Source organism: Nothobranchius furzeri, chromosome 1, assembly GCF_043380555.1.
Source record: "Nothobranchius furzeri strain GRZ-AD chromosome 1, NfurGRZ-RIMD1, whole genome shotgun sequence".
Lineage (NCBI taxonomy): Eukaryota > Metazoa > Chordata > Actinopteri > Cyprinodontiformes > Nothobranchiidae > Nothobranchius > Nothobranchius furzeri.
The window spans coordinates 91,917,520-91,943,036 of record NC_091741.1 but is presented as its reverse complement, the minus strand read 5'-3'; the positions used below and the strand labels follow the sequence as shown (position 1 = coordinate 91,943,036).

General features: G+C 41.8%; 1 protein-coding gene across 3 annotated transcripts in view; it reads right to left on the bottom strand.

Annotated features, from left to right (window-relative positions):
• Positions 1–17,988, bottom strand: part of jakmip1 (janus kinase and microtubule interacting protein 1) — a 39,438-nt gene extending 21,450 nt beyond the window's left edge. For 2 of the 3 annotated variants that reach the window (XR_011520669.1, XM_070551524.1), the window contains exons 1-8: positions 17,479–17,988; positions 10,306–10,605; positions 8,739–9,071; positions 8,174–8,335; positions 2,276–2,488; positions 1,329–1,496; positions 980–1,126; positions 642–806 (exon numbers count right to left, since the gene is read on the bottom strand). Coding sequence is in view for 1 of the 3 variants with exons in the window: in XM_070551524.1 (XP_070407625.1) it covers positions 642–806; positions 980–1,126; positions 1,329–1,496; positions 2,276–2,488; positions 8,174–8,335; positions 8,739–9,071; positions 10,306–10,461 (1,344 nt within the window). In the remaining 2 variants the exon portion in view is untranslated. The remainder of the gene's footprint in view (positions 1–641; positions 807–979; positions 1,127–1,328; positions 1,497–2,275; positions 2,489–8,173; positions 8,336–8,738; positions 9,072–10,305; positions 10,606–17,478) is intronic. The other variant, XR_011520670.1, reaches the window with a different exon arrangement.
• Positions 17,989–25,517: the final 7,529 nt, after the last annotated feature.

The following is a 25,517-nucleotide window of genomic DNA, read 5'->3' as shown; positions in this document are numbered from 1 at the left end:
AGAATGCAAGTCAACAGGGCTACAAAAGCGATTTTTTTATCCCATTTGATACGTGCCATGGATTTCACATATGCTGTCCGTGAATTTTAAAGACATTCTGATGCCAAGAAAATGCTTAGATTAGTTATTTTACGTGTCATGTGAAAAGACATTTAGGACTACAAATGTGTCTCACCAAATTGACGTCATCAAACCAGACACGGAAAAGAAAATGGCTGTGAGTTTAGCGAGTCTTGAATCTTTCTCCCAGGATGACAGAAGGAGCATTAGAGGTGGGGAAAACCACTATAAATCTGCCCATGTGGTAAGTAGCAGCTACGCTGGGGAGAGGACATTCTGTGGTGGTGACATCATAGATGCGACGTCTGATTTGTAGTTGTTTTATTTATTGATGTTTGCAAGCTAACAAATCTAAAACTGTGCAACAGACATAACCAGAAGTCACATCATTTCTCTTCATTTAAAGTGAAGTACGTGTGTGATTCACGGCGTACGGCAAAGCGGAACAGAAAATAGCTTTTATAGCCTCGTTCACTGGCATTCATTTTTTGAGATTTGGGCTCCCTATATTATAATAATATACTAGAACACATTAATCACTGTTTAACATGTGACCTTGGTGATTTGAATAAAACCCTGACCTGCGTGAGTTCATCAATGATGCCACGTTGCTCAACAACCTGCAGCTTGAGGAACTCCACTTCCTGTTCCTCGTGGGCATGAGTGAGGTCAGTCAGGGAGCTCGGGCGCTTTAACTGAGTGGATTGCTGCTGTGACGGTGGTCGAGAGGAGGAAGCCTTTTCCTTCTGAAGGATTGAAACAAAAGTTCCACAGCTTTTCCTCTAACTGCCAGCAGAGGTCCTGGTTTCTACTAAAGTCTATGAACTCCAAAACACAAAAGTATTCTACTCTGCATGTTTTTACCAGCCTTAAAATTTGAAGCTTTACATGACAGATTACACGGCTGGACTTAACTTACCATCTCTGCATTCTCTCGACTCAGATTCTTGAGCTTCTCCTCCATACGCTGCAATGTCTGCAGGAGGTCATCATTCTTCTTGGACAGGCGCTTATTCTTCTCAAACATGGGCTTCATCTGACCCTCTGCCTCTCGCACCCGCTTCAGCTGAACAGAGGAAGGAAACGGGGTGGAGGAACACTGTAATCTGAAGTTTGACCTTTGGCGACTCAGAATTTCAGCTTTATTTAGCAGAGGGAAAATTAGGGCTAAATATTTTTAAATGCATTTTATAGACAGTTTCAAGAGTTTTGGTGTGTATATTCATGCTAGTAATGTGTGTATGCTATGTTTAAAACATCTTGCTCACTAGTTCATTCCTCTCATCTGCCAGGAGTGCATTTCTGTCCTCCAGTTTTCTAATGACAGAGTGAAGCTCCGCAATCTTCAGCTGGAACCTCCTCAGGTCACGCTCTTCCGTGTCCTGTTGAGTCGGGGGGAGAGCAGGGAGGGGGGAGGAGGAGGAGGAGGACAAAAACTGAAAAAGGGACAACACGCAGACAATGGAGGAGGACAGGAAAGAGGAAGTGATGGGATGAAAGATGAGTTGATGCTTCAAGATGTGAATCTGGTTGTGCAACAGAGTAAACATGAGTTTTAAAAGTGACAGGTGGACACCTCTGTCAATACGTGGAGAAAGGATGCACTAAAGAGATGAAGACATTCTTTCTCTCCATAATCTGAACACCGTCATTATTTGCTAGGTTTTTGTTTTAAATGACAATGGTTTTATCCATTTCATTTTTTATTTGCTTAGTTTATTTTATAAATATGTATATATGTATTATTGTTGAAGTTTTAATGTATTGTTCAACACTTTGGTCAATTTCGGTTGTTTTTAAACATACTATATAAATAAAATAGATTTTGATTTGATTTGATTCATGAATATTCATTTTTGGGGTTGGTTTAATATTAATTTGCCACATTATATTTGAGAGATGAAGAAGACAACTGGAACAGTCCAGGACAGATTTTATTTTTGTTTATATTTGTATCAGAATGAATAAATCAAATGAAGTAAAAGTTTTATTGAGATTTGTTTTTGTAGTGTAACACTACATAACCATTGGACGAGAACACTAGAAACACGATTCTGTAATTTAGCTTTATGAACACAGAATGAATGGGTTTCAGAACTAACAAGCCTCCATGAGTGAGTGAATTCAATGCACACATTTACTATAGATGAGTCAGCGTGTGTTTGTATTTTGCTCTGTTTTGTTCATTTGTGTGCGTACGTGCACGTGTCCTTACCTGGTTATTTAGTAGGTCTGCATTCTCCCCCAGCCCAGGCACTGCCTCTCGCTTTGGGCTACCGTGGTTGTATCTTTCAGCCTCTCGTACCTGACCCAGCTGCTCATCCAGAGCTTCCTTTTGAAGCTGGAGTTTCTGGGCATAACCAGCCTGCACCCCCAGCTCCCTCTCCAGAGCACACACCACCCGGTCCTTTCCCTTCAGCTCATCCATCTACAGGAGGGGTTAACAAGAACAAGGGTTATCGAGTTAGAATAGCTAACTCAGGAAAATGATTTAAAAATGTTCACAAAAAGAAAAGTAAAAGTTTTGGTGGCCTAAGGACTGTGCCTGCTTTTTGCAGATTTGTGTTCCTGTTGGAACATGACCTCCGGCTCTCACTGGAGTGGTTCGCAGCCGAGTGTGAAGCAGTTGGGATGAGAATCAGCTCCTCTAAATCCGAGACCATGGTCTTGAGTCTGAAAAGGGTAGAATGCCTTCTCCAGGTCAGGGATGAGGTCCTGCCTCAAGTGGAGGAGTTCAAGTTTCTCGGAGTCTTGTTCATGAGTGAGGGAAAGATGGAGTGTGAGATCGATAGGCGGATTGGTGCTGCGTCTGCAGTGATGCGGGCGTTTTACCAGTCTGTTGCGGTGAAGAGTGTGAAGACGAAGCTCTCGATTTACTGGTCGATCTACGTTCCAACCCTCACCTATGGTCACGAGCTTTAAGAAGTGACAGAAAGAATGAGACTGCGGATAAAAGCGGATAAAATAAACGTTCTCCGCAGGGTGGCTGGGCTCTCCCAGGACATGCTGGAGGGAATAAAGTTGATTTTCCAGGAACACTACCGAGGATGCTCTGCCCGACCACTGTTTCGGGCACGCTTCGGTATTTTTCCTCTACTTTCTTCCCTATTTTTTGTCCCTGCTCCATTCAGGTACCTGGTAAGGCTGAGTCAGGCCGGCATTGTGATTCTAGCTGCTGATTGTCTAAGGGGCGGTGTCACTGGTTGCTCCGGAGTTTTTTTGCCTTGTGTTTCACTGCCTGCAGCCATTTCCTGGTTCAGAGTCTGACAAAAAGCCATAAAACTGAGCAAAATGTCCAGCAACACCAACATTTTTTCAGCTGAGTTGTGTTACTGTGGAGCATACAAGTTACCTTACACCAGGGGTTCTCAATTATAATGGTCCGAGGGCCACTCACAAAAAAGACCCAGAAGTAAGAGGGCTTGGATCACTGGCTGTAATGCACATAACACACAAGCTTGCAATATAAAGAAGGACAACACCTGTCCCCCTCCAGCTCGGCTCTGTGTAACCCTCATGTCCATGCTGTCTCTGGAGGAGCAGATAGGAAACAAGATCTCCTGTAACTTAAAATGAACCAAAGCTTCCTCCCAGTTTCTCTTTAAGTTGAATTTAACATCAGTTTATCATCATGAAACAAAAGAATAAAGTGGAACAAAAACTTCTGTCTTCATTTCTCTCTACTTTTAACTTCGTGTCCCTAAATGAAAGAGACACATGATTACGCTGCAGCTGCCATCACTGACCCCGCTCCTTCCCCAAGACCGAACCACCCGACATCACAAAACTCGGTCTGACTGAGCGCTTTGAGAAGAAATAATAATGAAGTTATGAAAATAATAATGTGTGTTTGGAGGAGCGTCCTCCGATCCTTTCTCTTGTGTGAGCAGACAATCCCCCCCCCCCCTCTCTCTCTGTCGCTGATCGAGCAAGCAAAGCGCGCCGCGCGACAACCCGCTCAATTTACATAATTCACGGCCCAAATCCAACAGAACCGATCGGGCTGATTCACTTTGGGTTCGGTCTCAGGTTATAACTCCAGCGCTCAGCCCTGCAGTACCACATAAAGGCAGACCAAAGTTTCCTACCCGGTAAATGTGGAGAACACCGCTCTGACAGATTTGGATGCTATGCTGGCGCTGCCATTAAAATAACTAAACTACATTCCACTATAATTTATTACTCTTCTATGATGCAGAATCGCTTACGCCCGCATCTCGATGCATTGATTATTTGATTATTTTCCTCAGCTCTATCTATCCTACACCTCCCGGTCAGCCGTCTGGGTGGGCGTGGGGTTTGGGGGCCACAAAGAAAGGGCTCGCGGGTTGGACGTGGCCTGCAGGCCGCCTATTGAGAATCGCTGCCTTACACTGTTTACTGAACCCATCATGCTATTTTGTCATGAATAAAAATCGCGCACCCCCCGCACACACACACACACACACACCTCTGCAACTGTAGCGGCCCACCTCCCTCCCCCCGCACCTATGAGGTGCGCACCACTTTCTGTCAAGGAGCTGGCATGGGAGCATAACTAAACTCAGATGGGCTGACTCAAACCATGCTGTACAGAGCTGTTTCAGGCTGAGTAGTGCTCATTGACAACCACCTGATGTCTCTCGCCTTAGGATTTCCCCGAAGGAGCTGACCCAAGTGGCTGGGGAAAAGGAAGTCTGGGTCTCCTTGCTTAGGCTACTGTCCCCGCGACCCAACCCCGGATAAGCGGCTGAAAATGGATGGATGGACAAAAAGAAAAGACATAGTGCTATTTTTCCTTAGATCAAGTTGCAGGAAATATATTTTTACTAAACCATTAGTTTGATAATTCCAACTATTGTAAAAAAAAATACTGTTTTAAATGGGACACACCATTTATTTTAATTCAAGGACATGGTTTAGACATTTAGATGTAAAACATTATTCTTTATCTTTGATCACCTTCAGAAGCTTAATTCTTCCTCTAACTTCACACAACTGTCTGGCATTGGTACCACTTCTACTTCCCTCCTTATTGTGTTCGTTAACACCAGGATTTCCTGTGTTGTCGATGTTTCAATTGTCAACAATGACTTTTTCTTGATTTTCTTGCACAAACTAGAATGTAGACACACACATGCACACTGTTTTTCTTCCACAAAAAGTGCTTGTTGTATTAGCTTATCATGCGCAACAATGCTAATGTATAATAAAAACAGGTGTAAAGAGTTTAATTCTTGGAGATAAGCAGAACACAGTGGAGATAAAACAAGTGGCACTGCAGCAATTAGCCTCTAAACTTCATACAACATGAGAGATAAGCTCTGAGCTGGAACGGAGGTGCAGCGGCAGCAGAAACGGATGTTGGTTTAGGAGGACTTGACAATATTCAAGCAAGCTCGAGACAGATGTGGACTATAAACACAACAGCTGCTGGGTTTCAGCAGTTCCCCTATGACAGAGTCATAAGTAAAACCTAACATGGCACAATAGCTACCCAACATTAGCATGTTCTTCACATTATCTTAGTTCAGTCATTTTCAGTTCAGTTTGTATTTATTTGATCCGTATTTAAATATTTTAATAAATACAGAATAAAGATCTACCACAAGCAAAAAAGCACGAGATCCAAGAGAGGAAAGTTATGTCAAGTTTCAGGAAGGTAATTCGCTCGTGAGGGTAAATAATGACTATTAGAGATAGCTTCTGTCAAAAGTTAAATAGGTAGTGATGAACATCAATGTGACTGTTCCTGACTGTGAATGAACAAGCTAGTTAAGAAAGCTAGCTTGGTTCTGGGCTGTCCACTGGATTCTGTTGACGTGTGTGAAAGGAGGATACTGGTAAAATTGACCTCCATCTTGGAAAACCACTCCCACTCACTGTATTCTACTGTGGAGGCCATGGGCAGCTCCATTAGTGGCAGAATGGCACATCCAAGATGTAAAACAGAACTCTATCATAGGTCATTTATTCCCACTGCAGTAAGAGTGGATAACTCCTCAGTTTAACTGTCACTGGCATTATCCTGTTACATGCTAATACCAGAGCTATATTCAGTACGTGTGCAACACCTAGATGCATATTTGTATGTCTGTGTCCTTTATGCTGTTTATTTTTGGAAACTCAATTTTCTATATTTATCCGTTATTCTAATTGCTGAAGGTTACAATAATAGCCTACTGCCTTTGTGTATTTACCTGTTTTATTTTTTTTTTCCTATTGTTTAAGTCAGGTGGTACTTACTCCTGGTCCTGGAGAGCTGGTATCCAGCATGTTTTCCTTGTTTCTCTACTCCAACACACCAAAATCAGTGGTTGAATCACATGTGCAGCAGCTCATCAGGCTTTTCAGAAGCTGGAAACCGGCTCTCCAGGCCCAGGAGTGAGTATCACTGCTCTAAATATATGTGCTGCCTTAATGAGTGAATTTCTCCAATGTGTGATTAATAAAGTCTATTTTCTATTTAGCCAGTAATAAGTTAAATGCGCCTGTTGGACTTTCTGTGTGGAGTTTGCCTGTTCTTGTTGTTCATGTACACATTTCCTTTAGCTGTTCCAGGTTCCTCCCTCAGTCTAATGACCTTATTTTAACCTTCTTCCAACCTTTTGTAGTATGATGGTGTGTAGGGTGGCAGAGGACTTTATTGGCTGCCCCATGAGGCTTTGCCGGTTTTAGGGGCTGCAAGACTTAATTTTTTTTAAAGTTGACAGTCATGTAATGAAAATCGAGTCAACTTTGACTAGTCGTTGATGACGTCATACACCCAAAGCGGCGGGGGGGCACATTTTCAAAGTTAAAAACATCTCTTTTAACAACGGTAGTTTCTGCATCTATACTGCTCTGCTTCAGCCCTCTCCCCCCTCCCCCTGCGCAGCGGCCGCAAACTCACTGATGCGCCTGCAGCCTCTCAAGAGTTGCTGCTGCTCTAAACATTAAAATAATTATTTCCTTTTCTGTTCTTCACTTCTGATTACCTTCAATGGTGTCTGTTTGTTGCAACCACCAGGTACAAAAACTAACTTGTTTTTATTTGACTATTTTTCTGCCCTGTCTGTTTATTATCTTCCTGCATCTCCTCTCAATCCTAAAGAAAAACTGCTACCAGCGTTCATATATATTCACCTGATGAGTTACCTTTGAACTGCAGTTCTAAAAGATCTACCGACCGCAAAAACAGCGGAGTGTGTGCTGCTCGCCGGCCGTATCAGTGAGGTTGTCACCGGAGGACAAAACAGGGGATGCGCCCCACTCCGCAGCAGCGAAACGCATCAGGCACAAATAAAAGACAGAAAACATAAAAGGAAATGTGGCGACATGAACGATCGCGTGTTACATTTGTTTTGAGTGGTGACACCTAATTTGATAATGTTACTGTGGCCGTGCTCAGGACGCAGATGTCTGGAGCGCGTCAATGATCAGAGCTTTGCATGTGCAAGCTGGTTAACATTAGGATGGGGTGAGGGGAAGGTTAAATTGCAAGAGGGTAAAGGTCACAATGTGGTTAAATGTCCGTTTTATGGCGGGCGTCAGTACCGACGCTCTGGCACAGCGCGTCGCCTCCCGACGCGCAGGAGCTCGTCACCTGCTGTCTTTTCCGAGGACTGCATCTTGTCGGTCATTATCACGTGACAGCGACTAGTCGATGACAGGCATAAAAAGTCACTACAGAGCAGTGAAGTCAACTAGTCAACTAGTCAACTAGTCGACTAGTTCATACAACCCCTAGCAGGTTTGAGTCCCAGCTGTCACAGTTGTTGTGTCCATGAGTAAAACTGTCAACCCACCTTGCCTATCGGTGGTGGTCGGAGGAGCATCTGTGCTTGACAGCCTCGCCTCTGTCAGTGTGCCCCAGGGATGCTGTGGCTACATTGTAGCTCATCACCACCAGGGTGTGAATGTGTGTGCGTAGGTGAATGACTGATTGGGTTTGTAAAGCACCTTGGGGGGTTGTAGAACCCTAGAAGGTGCTATATCAGATACAGGCCATTTCCCATTTAGTGTGCATGGCAGTCTGCCTCCTGTCCAGAGTGCATCCAACCTCCTGCGACATATGGGACAGGATAAAGTCTTGTCCCCATAACCATAGATGTCTTATTGGAGGACATTTCCTCCCAGTTTCATGAGTTCTTACCAGACGGCGGATGTCTTTCTCACAGTCCCGTTTAATGCGATGCACCTCATCCTGGTGCTGTTGGTAAGCTGTGCGGAGATCAGCTGCTTTGGCTTTATCAGCCTGAAGAGCATTCGCCAACGCCTCCTCGGCTTGTTTCCTGGCCACCTTCTGCTCTTGAATCTAGACCCCCCCATAAACACATGATGATATTCACACACTCTGGCATTAAAACAACAAAATAACAGATTCATACATCTATTAACTCTCATCCTCATCCCATCACACCCTTTTAACAAAGGTCAGGGGAGGCTGCAGTGAAACAATAGCTTGGCAGATATCTTTTCCAACATGCTTCCTGTTTTTCAGCTGCAAATTTACAAAGTTGCATAAAGTATTACAGGAATGTAGGCGTACAAAGTGGCCTGATCATTATAGTGCTCAAACAAACCTCCAACATGTTAAAACGTCTGTGAGCTCACATGATTATTATCACCTAATGAATATCACACGGTCGTTCCAGTAGGTGAAGAATGAGAACATAATGGTGCTGTCGGTCACCCACACGTATGATTATTTCTCCTACCTCCTGTTGAAGCTTTAGTCTCTCCCCGTCAAAAGCTCTCCTGGCCTCCTCTCGAGCCTCACTGAGAAGGGCGTTTTTCAGCTTGTCAGCTGCTCCATCTCTCAGTGCATTTACAAGACCCTGGAGCCTCTGCACCTCTGCGTCCCGGATCTTGATGGTCCGGGTCAGCTCAGCTTCGTGCTGTCGTGCCAGAGCCTCACGGGCAGCCGCTATCTCACGCAGCTTCTCTTCATGGAGTTTGGCACGCAGGTCTGTTAGAGCTACAGCATGTTTGTGCTGCTCAAGCTCCCGAGCCTGTCGCTGTTCCTGCAGACGCTCACGGAGCTTACAGATCTGTGAGAAGAACATGACCACAAAAAAGTAACTACTTTCATTTGGATAATGTGTGAATTTATTTGCAGTTTGGGGGGGGGGGGGGGGGGGGGTACAAGTACAGGCCAGCAGCTCTGCTTCCTGGGAATGAGACACTCAGTGAGGACTTCTTTTCTTTGAACTTTCTCTTGTTCTTTTGATCAGAAGCTTTCACGTTAAACCGGCGTGGATGTGAAGCATTGCTGTCAAATGCTCTGCTGAGTTCAGTCTTTTTATCACTTGTGGTACTCCTAAACATTCAGCTTTACTTAATTACAAAGGAGAAAGTAAGTCTAAAAAAGATATGTAGAAGAATAAAATAATAAGATTCCAAATTGAAAGGCACAACTGGGTCCTTTAGTGATTTTATCTATCTGTATCTACACTGGTTAAGTATAAATGATGAAAATTGTTTTAATGAATTCAGCATGCTGAAATGTATACCTCTGTCAAAGTCAAAGGTTTCTGGTAAAAGTTTTTATGAACATTTGCTTTTATTTCTTCTGATTTCATTTGCCTTTTGGTAAATCATTTGCAGAGTTGGAAGGGTTTCTGTCACAGTTTATAAAAGCCAGACTGGGGCTCTCTGTTGGCTCTACTTTTTGATGAGATCCTGACTAAGTTGGGCAGCAGAGCTCAGGAGGTTGAGCGGGTTGTCCAGTAATCGGAAGGTTGCAGGTTTGATCCCTGCTCCTAGCAGAGAATGCTGCTCTTGTGTCCTTGGGCAAGACACTTAACCCACCTTGGCTGCTGGTGGTGGTCAGAGGGACCGGCGGCTCCTGTTCTTGGAAACCTCACTTCTGTCAGTGCGCCCCAGGGCAGCTGTGGTTACATTGTAGCTCATCAGCGCGTGTGTGTGTGTGTGTGTGTGCGTGCGTGCGTGCGTGCGTGCGTGTGTGTGTGTGTGTGTGGGCGCTGCACGACTACGAGTTATCATTTAAGTTTGTGGGACATGGGACCCTGTTAGTGTTAGCAAGGGGAAGCTAAACTTCAACTGCTCTCATCAAGTCCCAAACCATCATTTTTATTCTCTGTAGCAACTTCTTCAGCTCTCATTAAAATGTCTTTAAATGTGTGTTTGATTTGAACATCAGATGTATTGACCAGCAGGAAATCTCTCCTATTTCTGATGTGCCTGTATTCTGTAAACATAACAAGATCAGGGTTGACAGTACACAACTGCTCGTATTCATTATTTTTTCCTCTTCCCTCTCACCTTGCCACGCTCCTGCTGCAGCTCAATCTGAGTGTCCATAAGTCTGCTCCTGAGCTCCTCATTGGTGGCTTGCGGTGAATCGGCCATCACCTCTGATTTCTCTGGCTTCCTTCCCTTTTTAGAGGGCTGGGCCGACGGGGGTGTGGTTGATGACATAACACTCTGGCTGTCCTCTCAGGACAGACATAGAGTGCAGGATGTGGTGAAGTGGAGGAGAGTGTCAGTCACTGCTCCTCCTCCCTGTGAGGTCCTGCATCATCATGTCTGCATCTACATTGTTGCTAGGAGATGTTGGCCTTTCTGAGGAGAAAATATAGGAAAATGGTGAGTCTGTGTTGAAAAGTAGGTTTCTACAACACCCTGAGTCCAAACCACATGATGCACCACAGCCCGGGAAAATAAAACTACTTGGAGAATAACATTTACACTGTCCTCTGTCACTTCTTTATACGCACGAGGGTCATTTATCATCATCCTGCTGGACTCCCTGGAAAGTTCTTTGGAGCCTCACAGAGCATGAAAATGCATCCAGCCATAAGAGTTTCTGTCCCTTGTCCAAAAAACCTAACTGGACCTTTCTATTTTACATTTTCTTAAAGCAAATAATCACTTGGAAAGGATGAAACGATTCACTGTTAAAGACACTTCAGATGCATCACCAGTCCTTACTGACTAATAGTCTATAAGTGTCCTTGTGTCCTTATTTGAGTTTGAAATATAAGAACCACTCATATATTTTCATCAATATTTACCATTGTATTTACACTTTTGTTATGTAAATGTGGGGCAGCACATTATGGATGCCCATTAGGGTCAAAAAGCCCTGTGGAGTGCAAACTTCAGCTAAATAACAAGTACATCAGATTCCCTTTCATCACTGGCAACAAGTGAAGAGGTAAACGTGTAAAACAACATTTAAGAATGGCGAAAGTTTTGTAACCGTTTGTTACAAATCGGTAAATGCATTTTGTCCTCAAGGGCTCCTGTAGAAGGAAACATGGTGTCTATTATGGCGTTGCCCAGAGACAGACCCGCTCTCATGTATTTTAGACCTAATTTTTATGTTACAAAGCAGCCAATAATTTTCTACAACTGGGCATCATTTCATTCATTTTCAACAACATTTTGATTGATATTTCCAGAAATTCATGGTAAAAACTACACATTGTCTCTTTATTAAAATATTACCACTTTTCTTTAAAAATGTTTCTTTCTCACGTATATAAAATTTTAACTTATGTAGACCCACTTTTCAATTGCATTCTTCAAGTACAAATCTAAATGATTTGTATTGACTTGATTAGCTGAAATCATTCTGTAGCTGCCGCCTGGGAAAAGATCGACATTCAATCTTTCCACTATTTCCATTAGAGTGATGCAACTGCGAGTTTTGTTCCCACTACTCTTATTTAAAGTGAGAAGGAATTTGAGAAACAATTATACTCAATTTAACATCTTAACACAATCCCAGCTGCTATAGTCAAAAAGATTAATGAAAAAAGTCTAAAACATGGTTTTGTCATTGCCTTTGACTAAGACATGAGTAGGGAAAGTGCGATAGTCAAACCAAAGCAAATACAAAGGGACTTAAATTAATAATCACTTATCCTCTCTACCACTTTGTTCCAGCTGAGGCCATTCATTTTGCTGTGACGCTTGCTACAATGGTACAAATTCATCGTGCTGAAAAACTCCTCTAACCTTTTAGACAGAATTGTAACCCAGTAACCTTCCCATCCTTTTGCTGACCTAAAAAATAAATAATGCATAGATGAGGGTACCATTCAGACGCTTCCATCTTTGTCTACACAACTATACAACATACAAAGATGGCAGAGATTGTTACCAAGGCAACTCCTTCTTTTAAATACTCTCATCCTCTCAGAGCAAAGAATGACAGGAAGAATCTAACGATGAATAAAAACATGCATTAATGGAATGATGCGTGTCAATAAAACTATTCATGAAAATGCTTCAATTTGTAATCAGTTCCCATATATCAGCTGAGGTTGTGTGAAAGAGATGCATTGAAGCTAGCGAGCAAGGGAGTGTCTCCTAAATGAATTTGCACACAGCACTCAAAGCTGGATAACCGGAGAAGACGGGAGAGAAACAAAATGAAGGAAAGATGCAGGAGCATTGACCCTGAGATGTGCAGACAAGATAACAGAAAAGGAAACAAAATATATATACAGAGGACCTTCTTCCCAGCCATAAACATCTCTTTTCTCATATTCCCGGAGCTCGCTGCAGCGCTCCTCTCCATCTTGCTGGCATGGTGATGGTACTGATCTCGCTCTCATTCACAATCGCAGAGAGAAAAATCATTCACACACACACACACAGCCCTAAATGGAACAACTAGGGGCAGTCACATCTGCACCAACATCCCTCATCTCTTATTCACTTAAATAACAAACATGCTTTTATTTACAGATGGTCAGACTTGATCTGAGTAGTGAAATTGTGCCTAAATGTCTTAATTGTTCTACTTTCATGCCTGCCACCATTCTCAACATGTTTAAGCGTGTTAGTGTCTTTATGAAAGACAGGCTTAAGTTGGCTAATAGGCATGATGAACTGTTTTTGTTTCTAAGGATAAGGAACAGATTATGACCCTGCAGGCATCTGAATGAGACATAACGTGTGTCAAGCTTCTGTTCAGTTCTTTCATTCCAGCTAACAGCTCCAAATTAAAGACTACGTTTTACTACCAATCTCATTTTTATTGGCATACTTTGGAAGAGAGGTTTGATCTGATTATTAGGTAATTTTTAACTATTTAGAGCATGGTGCTTCTACACACAGAGGTTTATGTGATAACTAATTCTGGTCACATGTAACAATGGCATAAACTAGTTAAATTTAGGGGGATAAACTGACTAACATGTATCTACGGGCTCAAGACAAATAACACCCATAGTCCCCAGAATTCCTCATGAAGCCACGTGTTCTCAAGATGGCAAGCGGGCCCTAATTCTCTAAGTTTATAGTTCATTTAAAGCCAGGAATGTTACACAGGGGACTGGAACCATTTATATGGGTACCATGACACTAACAAGCAACTTTAATGCCCACAAAAGCAAGCCAAAGCCTGAGCAAGTCAAAGACTTTCAATTAGCTCATCTAGTTCAAGTATAGACAGCTTATGCTCTGCAACAGGCCTCAAAGTGGAAGTAAACCTTTCAACAAAGACAAATAACCACCCATTTTTCACCGGCCATCCTTTCACCTATAAATACCTGCAGCAATTCCACATAATTGACTTAAGTACACAGACAGTTTGGTTTAAGAAATCAAAGGAGTGATGTTTTGTAAAACTGCAAAACACTGCAGCTATGACTTGACTAGGACACCAAGAATCACAATTATTGTTAACGTTTTTAACTTGCTGCTTAAGAAATAAAGTGTGACTCTAGGACACTGGAAAGTTAGCATTATAAAATATTGTACTGAGGTTCTGAATAATCAAAGCTTGACATTGTAATCAGTTTAAAGGTGTGGGACACTCATTTTATCAATACATTTGCAGTGGTCTCTAGTACAAGTCATACTCAGGGGGAAAAAGCTCATATGTGCTTGTTTTAGGAACTAGCAGGTCGCTTCATCAGAGAGCTTAACACGGCAGGATTTGGACTCTCATTTCCTGACATTTGGACATCTCGCCTCTGATTGGCTAACAGCACTCTACCACTGACTCCATTCGCTCTGTGACATGGATGTTTTATCTCGACAAATAACTCAAACCTGGAGGTATTTTGCTGTGTGGTAGAGTTGCTAATGCTAATGGTTAGCTTCTATCAGTTGAGACATTCTTTGCTGTCTCTTTGACATTAAAGCAACAACAGCCCTCCCTGTTGTGACTCAAGATGGGTGAGTCCATAAATGTTAAGTGACAGTGTGAGGAAGATCTGTCAGGGCTTTCAATTCCTAGTTTTTCTATCAGAAGCTAATGCAAGAGATGGGGGTAGGAGACTATTTTTGTTCAGCATGCATGAAAAACTCAAAGTGTCTGATTATAACCAGAAATAATAATTAAAAATGTTTTTTCAGTGTCCCAAACCTTTAAATGGTGTAAAAAAACACAGACTAACTCGGGAATTCCCTCATGTTATTTTCAAAAATACTTTAGGGCTTTGGTGATTCGTTGGATGATCTGCCTTTTAAACGTTACGAAAAATAAAATTTCTGAGTGATAACTTTTTTTACTGTAGTTTGTTTCCATTCCCAGAGACAGTTGGTTATTGGATACATACCCCCTTTAGGGGAAAATAAACAAGTTGATCTGCCTCACATACAATGTGGGTTGTGTCATTTTTAGCATGTCCACCTGAGTTCTTCACTGTTGTTGTTTGAAGTGGTTCTAATTATTATGGTCTGTTGATGATTGTTCTGATTCATAGATTATTTCATTGTTTTGTGAATCTTATTGGATTGTTTCTGTAGGTCATTTTTTCTGACCCAGAGGACAAAACTTAATACAATAGTCCTTTTTCATGGAGTAAGGAGAAGGAAAGCTTTTCATTTTCAACAGTGTGATGGTTAGCATTGATGCCTTGAAGGAGCAAAATATCTGGTTTATACCAGCAGGTTTTCGAAGATTCTTTTACCATTTATAATGAATTATCATATTATTGTGTTTAAATTGCTCCATTTCAACATCACAGTGTTGGGCCTATTGTTTCTGCAAGACCCACAAACTGATTGCACACTTCCAGATGGACTTCCTCTAACCCAGACAGACCACACACGTCTACAGAGTGTTACACATTAACTAAACATCAGCGAAACATAAAAAGGCCGATAAATACAAAGACAAATACGAGCTCAAACAGAGGATGCCCTCTTCTCTGGTTAGTTTTAAATTTGACTTTGAGGGACAAGCTGGCATACAGGAACATTTAGTCGTTTATACTGCAACGTCTGGAGATACACATCATCACACAGACATACCTTCACATCACAGTCACATCAGCAGTTTGTCATAAAAGGTCTGGCTAGGCTCCAAACATCCCACAGTTCTCTCTCTCTCTCTCACACACACACACACACACACACACACACACAGTACACTCTTAAGACAAATAGCTTTATGACTAAGCCAACAGCAACATGAGTGGACTGCATGACCTAAAAACTACTATGATGGCTAATAATGAATACAAGTCACTGACCTCAACGTTTGATCAACCCAAACAAAAGCACAAGCCTCATTAAGAGTTAGGTCTTGTTTATTTTATTGCTGATTTTATTGCTCAGAGTTTAAACACGTATTAAGCACATATGATCATTTCTTCTGTATAATGCCGAAGCTATTGAGTGTGTACAACCACAGTACAGCATTTGCATGATTTGCACACGACGCATCCAAGTGGCAATAATTGAGTCAGACATTTCCTCAAGAAATCAGAGCAGTAACAATAAATATATATATATATATATATATATATATATACAGTATATATTCTTGTGCAGAAAATATGATGAGGCTACCATGAGGAGAATGTCACACATATGAGGGTAACTGAAAATGTCTTATTTTTGTTTCTCACTGCATTATGATTAGAATGGTATTGATAGGAAAAATTATTTATAGAAGTGAGGAAAAAGTCCTACAAATCACTCTCAGTAGAGGAAAAAGACTGAAAAAGCCATAACTGTCAAGAACTCTACATTTTCCAAAAGGCTGTGATACTGTCACCTCATGAGTGTGTGACAGCATCACAGAATGACTGTCACACACTTGTAGTAAAAAGAAAGTACACTCTCTTTAACTGTTAGAATTTTATGCTTGAGATTGGATTGAATAATTTTAGGACTTGGTAAAGATCCTCAAGTGTCCATCCTGTCATTTAAAAAAAAACAAGTCCAATCCATGAATCTATAGGCCTACTTTTAGCAAGAACTTTGCTGCTTTCTCGTTAATGTTACTGGTTTAGTTCATTGGAGTTTGCAGGATTTTTTGTTTACGTCAAAGTCCCAGCACTGCATCTGGATTGGGCTGAGGCCTGCACTGACTGGGCCATTGCAACATGTTGATTCTTCCTTTTACGGCTGATGTGATGGATGGTATTGCCCTGTTTTATGATCCAGATTGGTCCAAGTTGTAGCTGTCCAGTCGATGGCTTCATGTTGACTCTACTGTACAGATATTTGTGGACAACAGCAAGGTAGGTCCATGGGTCTGCAAAAAAAAAGCCTTGTGGTCCATTTAGATCAGACTTTGCACACCTACGTTGGGCTTTTATTTTCTTTTAAGAGAGAAGATGATGTCTTCTGGTAACCCTTCCAAACCAGCTCTACTTGTTCAGTCTGTATTTCAAGTGTGTTCTTTCATTTTATCATGACTGTAAATAGACAGTGACACCGCCTTTATGTCGCACCAATTATCAGATGTTTTTTCTCCCCAGAAGTCCCCACAAATCATCCCAAGATGCCACATGGCCTTTGATCAAGTGAGCAGCACATGTTGGCTGTCCACTGAGGCAGATTTACAAGCCTCAGAGCTGTCTGACAGCAGCAGGCCTCTTGTGAGACAGACAACAACCAGGAGAAGAGCCTGGAAAAAGAACATGCTGGGATGGCTTAATGTGATGTGGCCAGCCCTCTAATAGTTTGTCAAATGTTAGATTAAAGGGTGCTGCTGGAGGGAGGATGTTTGTCCTGTTTGCCAACCACACCCCGCAGCGACATGCGAGGGTCTGCTGCAGCATCCTCCAGCCCCAGAGCTGCTGCTGCTGCCTGATGCTGCCTGATGCTTCAGCAGGAGCCGCGGTGCTTTCTACTGGCGGCCTGTCCTCTCCACCGGCTCGGATTAAAGAACAGTCGGTAACGAGATAAGGAGGCGGACATTACAAACGATTAATTACTCGCTTTGGGTAACGTTATCATCACGCTTAGGCGTCCCCTTTAAGCTAGCAGCCCGAGACGGCTTTAGTTTTTCGTCACATTTTTCATACAAACTGAACGGTTTACTGACGGGAGCCCAAACTCTCCACTCTGATATTAAATGAATACAATTAAAAACTAAATATGAAGAACACCAACCCTGTGGGGGTCCGCTATCAAACCGTTAGCTCGGAGAAAACGAAAAACCGGATATGCTCCAAAGAGACTAGTCGCCCTTCGGTCAACAGAAGTTACCCGGTTATCTCACAGACAGAACTAACTTACCTGTAATGGAGGTCCGAAGCTGCGGTCACAAGTGGCCTGGGGTGATGTGGGAACGGAGCTGTCTTTACATCCAGGAAGGGAGGGTGAGTGGCCGGTGTGTGGAGCGCTAAATGTATTCACTCCTGAGAAGCGGAGATCCGTTGACTGCTGAACGAACACATCAAACTTTACTCCGCTCAAACTGCCGCTAAGCCAGGAGCAGAACCCAAACAGATGTGTCCCCCAGCTGCCTACACGCGAGCGGAGCGGAGCTCTGGGGCTTCTCCTCCTCCCCTCGTCGCGCGCCGCACGTTAGTTTCTTCCGCGCCCACACACACACACATGCACGTTCCAGCGCTCGCGCTACGTAATACGTTCCTTTACATTGCATCCGCGCGAGTCAAACAAAATAAATAAATAAAACGGTGCTGGCTGTAGCCTATCGACAAAGGCGTCGCCAGCAGCGTGAAAGAGGTGCGACACCTGACTGCGTGTTCAAGGATGACATAGCGCGCGCTAAATGCGTGGAGAAGGGACCTACGTCATCGTGTGTGGTGGTACAGACCGAGACCATAGTAAAGGGTCTTAATCACTTATGATCAGATACAAAACCAATACATTGTTTAAATTTTTGTCCTGCAACTCCTTTATTTGCAACAGCACCCTTTCTTTTTAACATTTAAAATGTTAATGTTTGTAGATTCTGTCTATAAATAATGTATAGATTGTAATAAATAAGTTGTGCTTATAAACGTACTGCAGTTTATTTTGCCTTGTAAAGTTAGGCAAGAAGAGAAGAACAAAGCATTTTAAACGCATTTTGAGGAAATCTGATTTATCTACTTCTGTTTGGAAATCATGCGCACACAATGTATTCAAGATAACCGGTGTTTACTGAGTTCATACAGCCAGGCCGACCTTCAAGTGTGTTGCTGCAGAAATTCCAAATATTGCAAAACAAAGAGCAACTGAAGGTGAGCCAAAGAGTTAAATGAACTGTATTTTTACAATGTTTTTATAATTAAAATTCTGCTGAAAGTCATACTCGACAGCAACTGTGCTAAATTATCCTATCCTCAGTCTTAAACTCATATCCAGCCATTATACAATAAGGTGCATGGTTCATAATCTATCCAGTCCAATTCCATATTTGTTTTTCTTACTTGCTGAAATTATTTTCTGTACAGCACACATCACTGGCTCACTCATCATCTCAACGGCTTAATCCTGAGTAGGGTCTATCAGGGAGCAGGGGTCTGTTTCCAGTCGTCATTGGGCAAAAGGCAGAGGACACCATGGACAACTCTCCAGTCAATCAAAGGGACATTCAGAGACAAACACCTACTCAGGCCTCAGGGCAATTTACCAATTAACCTGACATGCAGGTTTCTGGCCTGTGGGAGGAAGCAAGAGGACCCAGGGAAAGCCTGCATGAGGAGAACATGCTAACTCGAAGTAGCTGGGATTTAAACCTGCAACATTCTTACTGCTCGGGAACAGTGCTAAAGACTGCACCATCATACAGCTGCTGAACAAATCAGTGGTTTATTATTACAAGCTGATTGACAGTATTATCAGTCCATTCATCCACCTAGTGTCCTCTGCTTATCCAGAGTAAGGTCACCAGGGCAGCTTCCTGCAGAGAGGCACACTTCCCTCTCCCATCCACTTGGGCCAGCTCCTCTGGGCGAATCCTAGACGCTCCCTGGCCAGGCGAGAGACATAGTCCCTACATCGTGTCCTGGGCCTTTCTTTAGGTCTCCTCCCAGTTGGATGTGCCTTGAAAACGTCACCAAGGAGACGTACAGGAGGCCTCCTCACCAGATGCCCGAGCCATCTCAGCTGACACTTCTCGATATACATTATATTACATAAAATCAAACTAAACTATTAATTTGTCAGAATGATAAAAACACTTTTGCATGACTACTCTTATATACAGAAAGTTATTGTTTGTTTGTTTTTCTTCCAAATGTGACAAAACATCATTTAGATGTTTTGGCAGTGAAAATCAACAAATAAAAGATTTCTGTATATGAAGAAAAAATGATGAACTGATTTGTTTTCATCCATCTTTAATATCTTTAATAATTGACCTAATTTCCAAATATGTTTACATAAACAGAGACATGATTACAGGGTTTCTGTTACTGTTTATTAGCCTGGAAATCCAGACTAAATAAATATATGATTTTATTATATTTATTATTATTTATAAATAAGTGATTTTAATTAAATGTATATTTATAACGTTGCAAGGCAAGAATTTGGTCTATTTCGCTAGGCTAATTGTTCATTCCTTTATTAATAGCAAAAATGTATTATTTTTATCAAAAGGTTCATGTTAACTCTGAAGTATTTACACATACTTTCCTCCATGACTCTTCATCTCTGCTCACAAGATTTCTCTAATTCAGCTATTTGGTTTTCTACCTTCAGGACAACATGGCTTTCTAAATCGTGGAAGTAGGTGAATTAATCTGACAATGTGAAAGTGGTGTGAGAGTGACCCAGTTTCCAGGATGGATGCATTACTTACGCCCAGCTGCCTGTCTCTGACTCCCCACCCTCTCTGCCTGCCAGTCTGCCATTCACAAGCAGCTAAACACACATCCTCACCACTCTCTCTCTCCCTCTCTCTCCTGTGACATATGCTGATCATTGCTGCAAGGCAATGGAGGTCACAGGAGGGAGAGCACATGGTCCAGGAGAAACATCAATAGTGCACATTGTCTCCTCCTTTTCAGGTCTTTAAAATTTGGGCTATTTTTATGAGAAAGACTTCAGTGTGTGAGAAAACTAAGTGTTAGAGTTGTGCTTCACTCATGTTCCTGTTGAGAGCAGCAAGCAAAATCACAGATGGGGGATTAAGATTAGAATAGAATAGAATAGAATAGAATAGAATAGAATAGAATAGAATAGAATAGAATGTGTTGATCTCACAGTGGGGGGATTCACTCTTTAAGGCAGCACATACACTTAGAGAATTGGACAAATAAATCCAAATAAATACATAAAGGCAGTAGGCTATTATTGTAACTGTCAGCAATAAAAAAATGAATAGAAATAGAAAAGTTTAATTTCCAAGAAAAAAAACAACATAAAGAACACAGACAGGTTGATGCAAAAATAGGCCAGTATAGAGAAGAGTAAATATGGGTCCCAGTTCCTTTTGGTGAAAATTGACTCTGAGCACATGTGTGTCAGACTGAATGTTAATTGTTTTGCCTCAGGTGATTTTTCTCTCTTTTGGTTTTTTGGCAACATGATATTTTGTCAGTCTGGTTTATGCTCTCTCTGTAAAAACCAACAGTTGTCAGAAAACAGAAGAAAGGCCTCTCTTCCATTTGATGTAACAAAACCCCTCAGAAAGGGCTAGCTGATGTCCCATCCTTACAAAATGTAAGTATAAGGAGTTTAAAGGGCCCAAATCATTCTATTTTACATCTTTCAGAGCAAAGATACGCATATATATGATAAAATATTGGCACTAATGAGATGTCATTTTATATGAAATACGTATTTTTCAAGAGACATTCCTTCAACCCTGAAACAAGACACTTGGATTTGGCAATCCACATTTGACTATGAAACATGGTCAAATGCTCCCAAAGATGGATCTTGCATCGTAGGACCTTTAAGGTAACAGTGGTGAGCGGGTTGTTCAGTAATCAGACGGGTGTGAGTTTAATCCCAGATCCCGCCAGAGACTGCTGCTGTTGTGTGGACAAGATCCTTTACTCGCCTTGTCTGCTGGTGGTGGTCAGAGGGACAGGCGGCTCCAGTGTTGGGAAGCCTTGCTTCCATCAGCGCTACACTGTAGCTCATCATCACCAGAATGTGAATGTGTGTGTGAATGGGTGAATGACTGTGTTGTGAAGTGCCTTGGGAGGTTGTAGACCACTGAGGAGGTGCTATACAAATACAGGCCATTTACCATTTGCAGTTTTAGAGGTTAGGGGAGGCTCAAGCATAAGAGCGGGGGTTAGGCCAGGGCCAGCTAGAGAGGTTCATTACAAACAATGCCTTAAGGTGCTTCAAATTTATTGTGTCATTAAAACAGTACAGTAACAGTTTAGTTAGTTGGTTTAGATGCAACGGTTTTTCATTTAGTTCCAAAATATAACTATTTATCAAACAACCACATTTATATTTTAATTATCAATCATAGTGAAAACATGAAAGGGGTTATGCCAGCATCTCTTTTCAATCTCAGATAAGAACATTCACTGGATTTGCTTCTACGTCTTGCATAATGATGATGAGGGATCAAATCCAAGCATATTAATGCTTAGGGTCTGCCCTCAGCGATGGTGGTGGTGGGGGGTGGGGGGGGGGGCATAGGGAGTCCAAGCATGTTGTTAGGGTGGCCCTGGCCCACCCTAGAAATCTCTAGAACCACCCCTGTTAGAAGCTAAAATGGGAAATAAACAGAGCTGAATTTCCCTCTGACATTATTTGTATTTTATGTCAGTTAGACATTTACTAGGAATGTTGTACATTTATTTTCAGCAGATCTTTGCAAGTGATCCGCAATGAGCTTATCATATTCATGACTGCACACATTAAACCCTTTATAGCTTTTAGAGATGGGCTTAAGTGTTGAAACAAGATTAAATAATCAAATTATTGCAACTGGATGTCACAGAAGGTGCACACACACACACACACACACGAGGCCCTGAATGAAACAGTATTCATGGAGACGATTTCAGCAGCAACCGTCTAAACTGGCCTATTTAACACAAGTTGAACTCAAACACCAACGGTGACATAATTATTCCATGTGAAGGTTATTGGGCTTTCCAGGCATGAGTCACCTCTTTTAGTCACTACAGATTCTGCGGTGCCTGTGCCCAAATTTCGAATGACTTCACTGGTGTCTCTGATTTCTCTAAAATAATACAAACCGGATTTGTTATGAAGAGTTTAATAGCGATGCTTTTGTGAAACACACTCAAATGTTCCATTTGACAGGAGTTTCCATGTTTTACTAAAAAAAATTACATTTTACTGCCTACACCCACGATCATTAAAGAAAGGCCTGTAGCCAAAGGGTGTGTGAGCACATTTAGGTGAGAGCCAGCGTTAATTAGTTTCAAGAGGAAAAATGTAAATTCTCAAACTAAACTCCTTTTTATATTTTGCTGTCCTATTTTCATTATTTGGAGACAAAACTTAGATAAATAAACCTGACCCAAAGGGAGCTAACCCTTGATGCTTTTCCTTTTGTTTCTAGTTGTGTTTTGTGGTGCCACCCTTTCCAGAAATAGCTGCAAATCAATATTTGGAAAGGTTTAGAGCTCAACAGGAAAAATAACCCACAGGAAGAAGTTGTGGTTTTCCTAAACATGCAGGAATTTCCTGTGAACACAACAGGAGTTTAGAAAATAGATTTATATTGAAACAAAAGCTGTCAGAAATAGACGGCTGCTGTGTTGTTGTTAGTAATCAGCTCACAGGTGCTGCTCCGACTGTAAAGGCGACATTGTGAGTTGCTCCTTTAATATTATTAAATAAAACTGTTGGTTTGTGACTAAAAATAGAAACATATTCCTGTTTGATGGAAACATGAGCAGCAAATCCAGACACAAACTTCAAAGGTCCACATGCATTTGTGTTGGACATTTTCATCTTCACTGCAGTCAATGTTTGTTCACATGAAATACTGCTAGTTGCCATGGTTACCGATTATACCTCCTCCTCTCCTTCTCAGGTCTCTCCTGCTGGAGGACAACGTGCTGAGGAAGCTGCGTGGTGATTGAACAAAGAGTGGGCTGGACACATCGTGGACAAACTGTCTCGCCTCGGTCATGTCACAGAGTTCCTGCAGCAGCCTTTTGAGCCGCTGCCTCTGAGAGGTGGTGCACACACAGAGAGGTAACACGCAGATGGGAGCCACAAACCCAGCTTGTTCTAATTTTCACTGAGTGGAAGTAATGACTGCTTGCTGACCATGACTGTCTCAAGCAAAGGCAGTCTGGGTCTGAACAAATCTCTAAAGGGATCAACCTAATCAGAAGATCTGGGCTCATAAAAAGCTTAATGAATGCCTTCTTCAGCAGCTTTAGGTTAAATGGATCTGTGAGTGCATGTGTGTCAAAGACCAGCCGACGAATGGATTGTTTTTAAAAATCTGAGGCATCCATATGAAAAACTAAAACCAGTAAACGGAGCTGCTTACCATCTATTGTTTTACTAATCTAAATGTAATTACATAATTATTTAAGTGCAGCTACGGTTTGGCAATTAAGGCTCTAATTCTCCCTTCTTTGCCACAGATTGGTTTCTACTCTTGTTCATAAACTTGGACTTTAGTATAAGTATTTCCCCTGAGTCATTTGTCTTTAGTTTCCAGTAATAATCTGTTATCCTTCCAGTTCACCAGGTTCCCCTCTTCTAAGAATTATTCAGCTTTTTTTCCCTGTGAGCTTTTACTCCTCTTCTAGTCTTATTTTAAAGAATAAAACTGTTTTATAATCAAATCAAAATGCAGTATTGCATGTTCTTTGTTACAGCATTACACTTTTTAAACAAAGAAAACCTAAAATTGAAACATGATCTTCACATTGTAGAGTCTGGATCATGTGATTATGCTCTAAAACACTAAATCCTATTAGTGAAAGCTGTAAATATTGTTTACTTAGGTATAAATTTTGCCCAATTTTTCTCTTTCTCAATAAAATAATGCACAGCTGTTTTCTCATCACTTATAAATCAAACCCAATAGCTGCATTTAACACATAATTGCTGTAAATCCTGAGCATTCACGTCATAATTAGAGGTAATAAGACTGATTAAATCAGAAAATGATATCATTAGTTTCAATAAATTATTTCTATGTTGTAATGTGAAAAAGTATTGACCCATCCCATAGTGTGTTTAGCTTTTTGTTACCTCCTTAAATGAATACATGGAAACTTTTACTTTGTTAAAATTTTTGCATTTTAACAATTTAATTCTACAGAAGAATTAAATCATATAAAAATGTATAAGGTTAATTGATACAGTGCTATAATTGCATAAAAATATTCAGTTTTATACACACGTTATTAAGAATTTGTGCAACTGTGTACAGTTGCATTGCATGCACTTGATGATATTTTGTAAAAGACATGTCAGTGGTCATGTAAAAAGTGAAATTACAACCAAACAGAATAAAAGAAGGATAAAGGGAAAGTAAAAGTTAAGTTGTAGAGAATGTGTGCCACTGTGCCCTGCGATGGACTGGCTCTCTGTCCAGGGTGTACCCCGCCCACTTGCCCGTTGACTGCTGGGGATAGGCACCGGGGGGTGGGGGTGAGGGGGGGCTGGTGCCACTGGTGGATGGTGTGCCACTGTGCACAGTTACATTGCGTGAATGAATAAATGAACTGATCATTAGTTTTTCAGGATTTTTCAAAATCTCTCTAGGTTCAGCTTTAGAAATTGGCTTTTTCATCCACTTATCCTGTCTGAGAACGTTAAGAAGCAAAGTCATCATCTACCAGTCAGGGATTCCCAAAGTGTGGTGCGCGCACCCCTGGGGGTGCGCGAGCTGCCGCTAGGGGGTGCGCAAGGTAAAAAGTGTAATGGCTGCGGAGCTCAGAGAAGTCTGTCATGTGTCACCATTATTGTAGAAACTCATTTGTGGGTGGGCCAAAGAAAAAGTAAGTGGGCCCAATAAATGTAAGTGAAAACAAGTATATTTTTGCGCGCGCGCGCGTGTCCTCCACATGTGCCCTAACTTCATAATAACAATGCGCCGAGCTTCAGCACTCTGGCTTGCGCGTGCACACACACACACACGCACACAGATTCAATAAGCGCACACGCTGCTTTAACTCCGGCGCGCCGTCAGACTGAAGGCAGAAATGAATGCTGCCTCCACCGTGATAAAAACTTTTAAGAGGTTATTTTTCATTCAAGGTCAAATTAAGATATTAGCTTCTGGGATGAGTCGGGTCCGCTCCAGCCAGTGACTCCTCATGAACCTGACCACATCTCATGTTACTGCAGCATTTGTTGTTCCAGTCCGCATGACAGCGGATCTCAGATTCAGCCACACCATAAAACAGCAA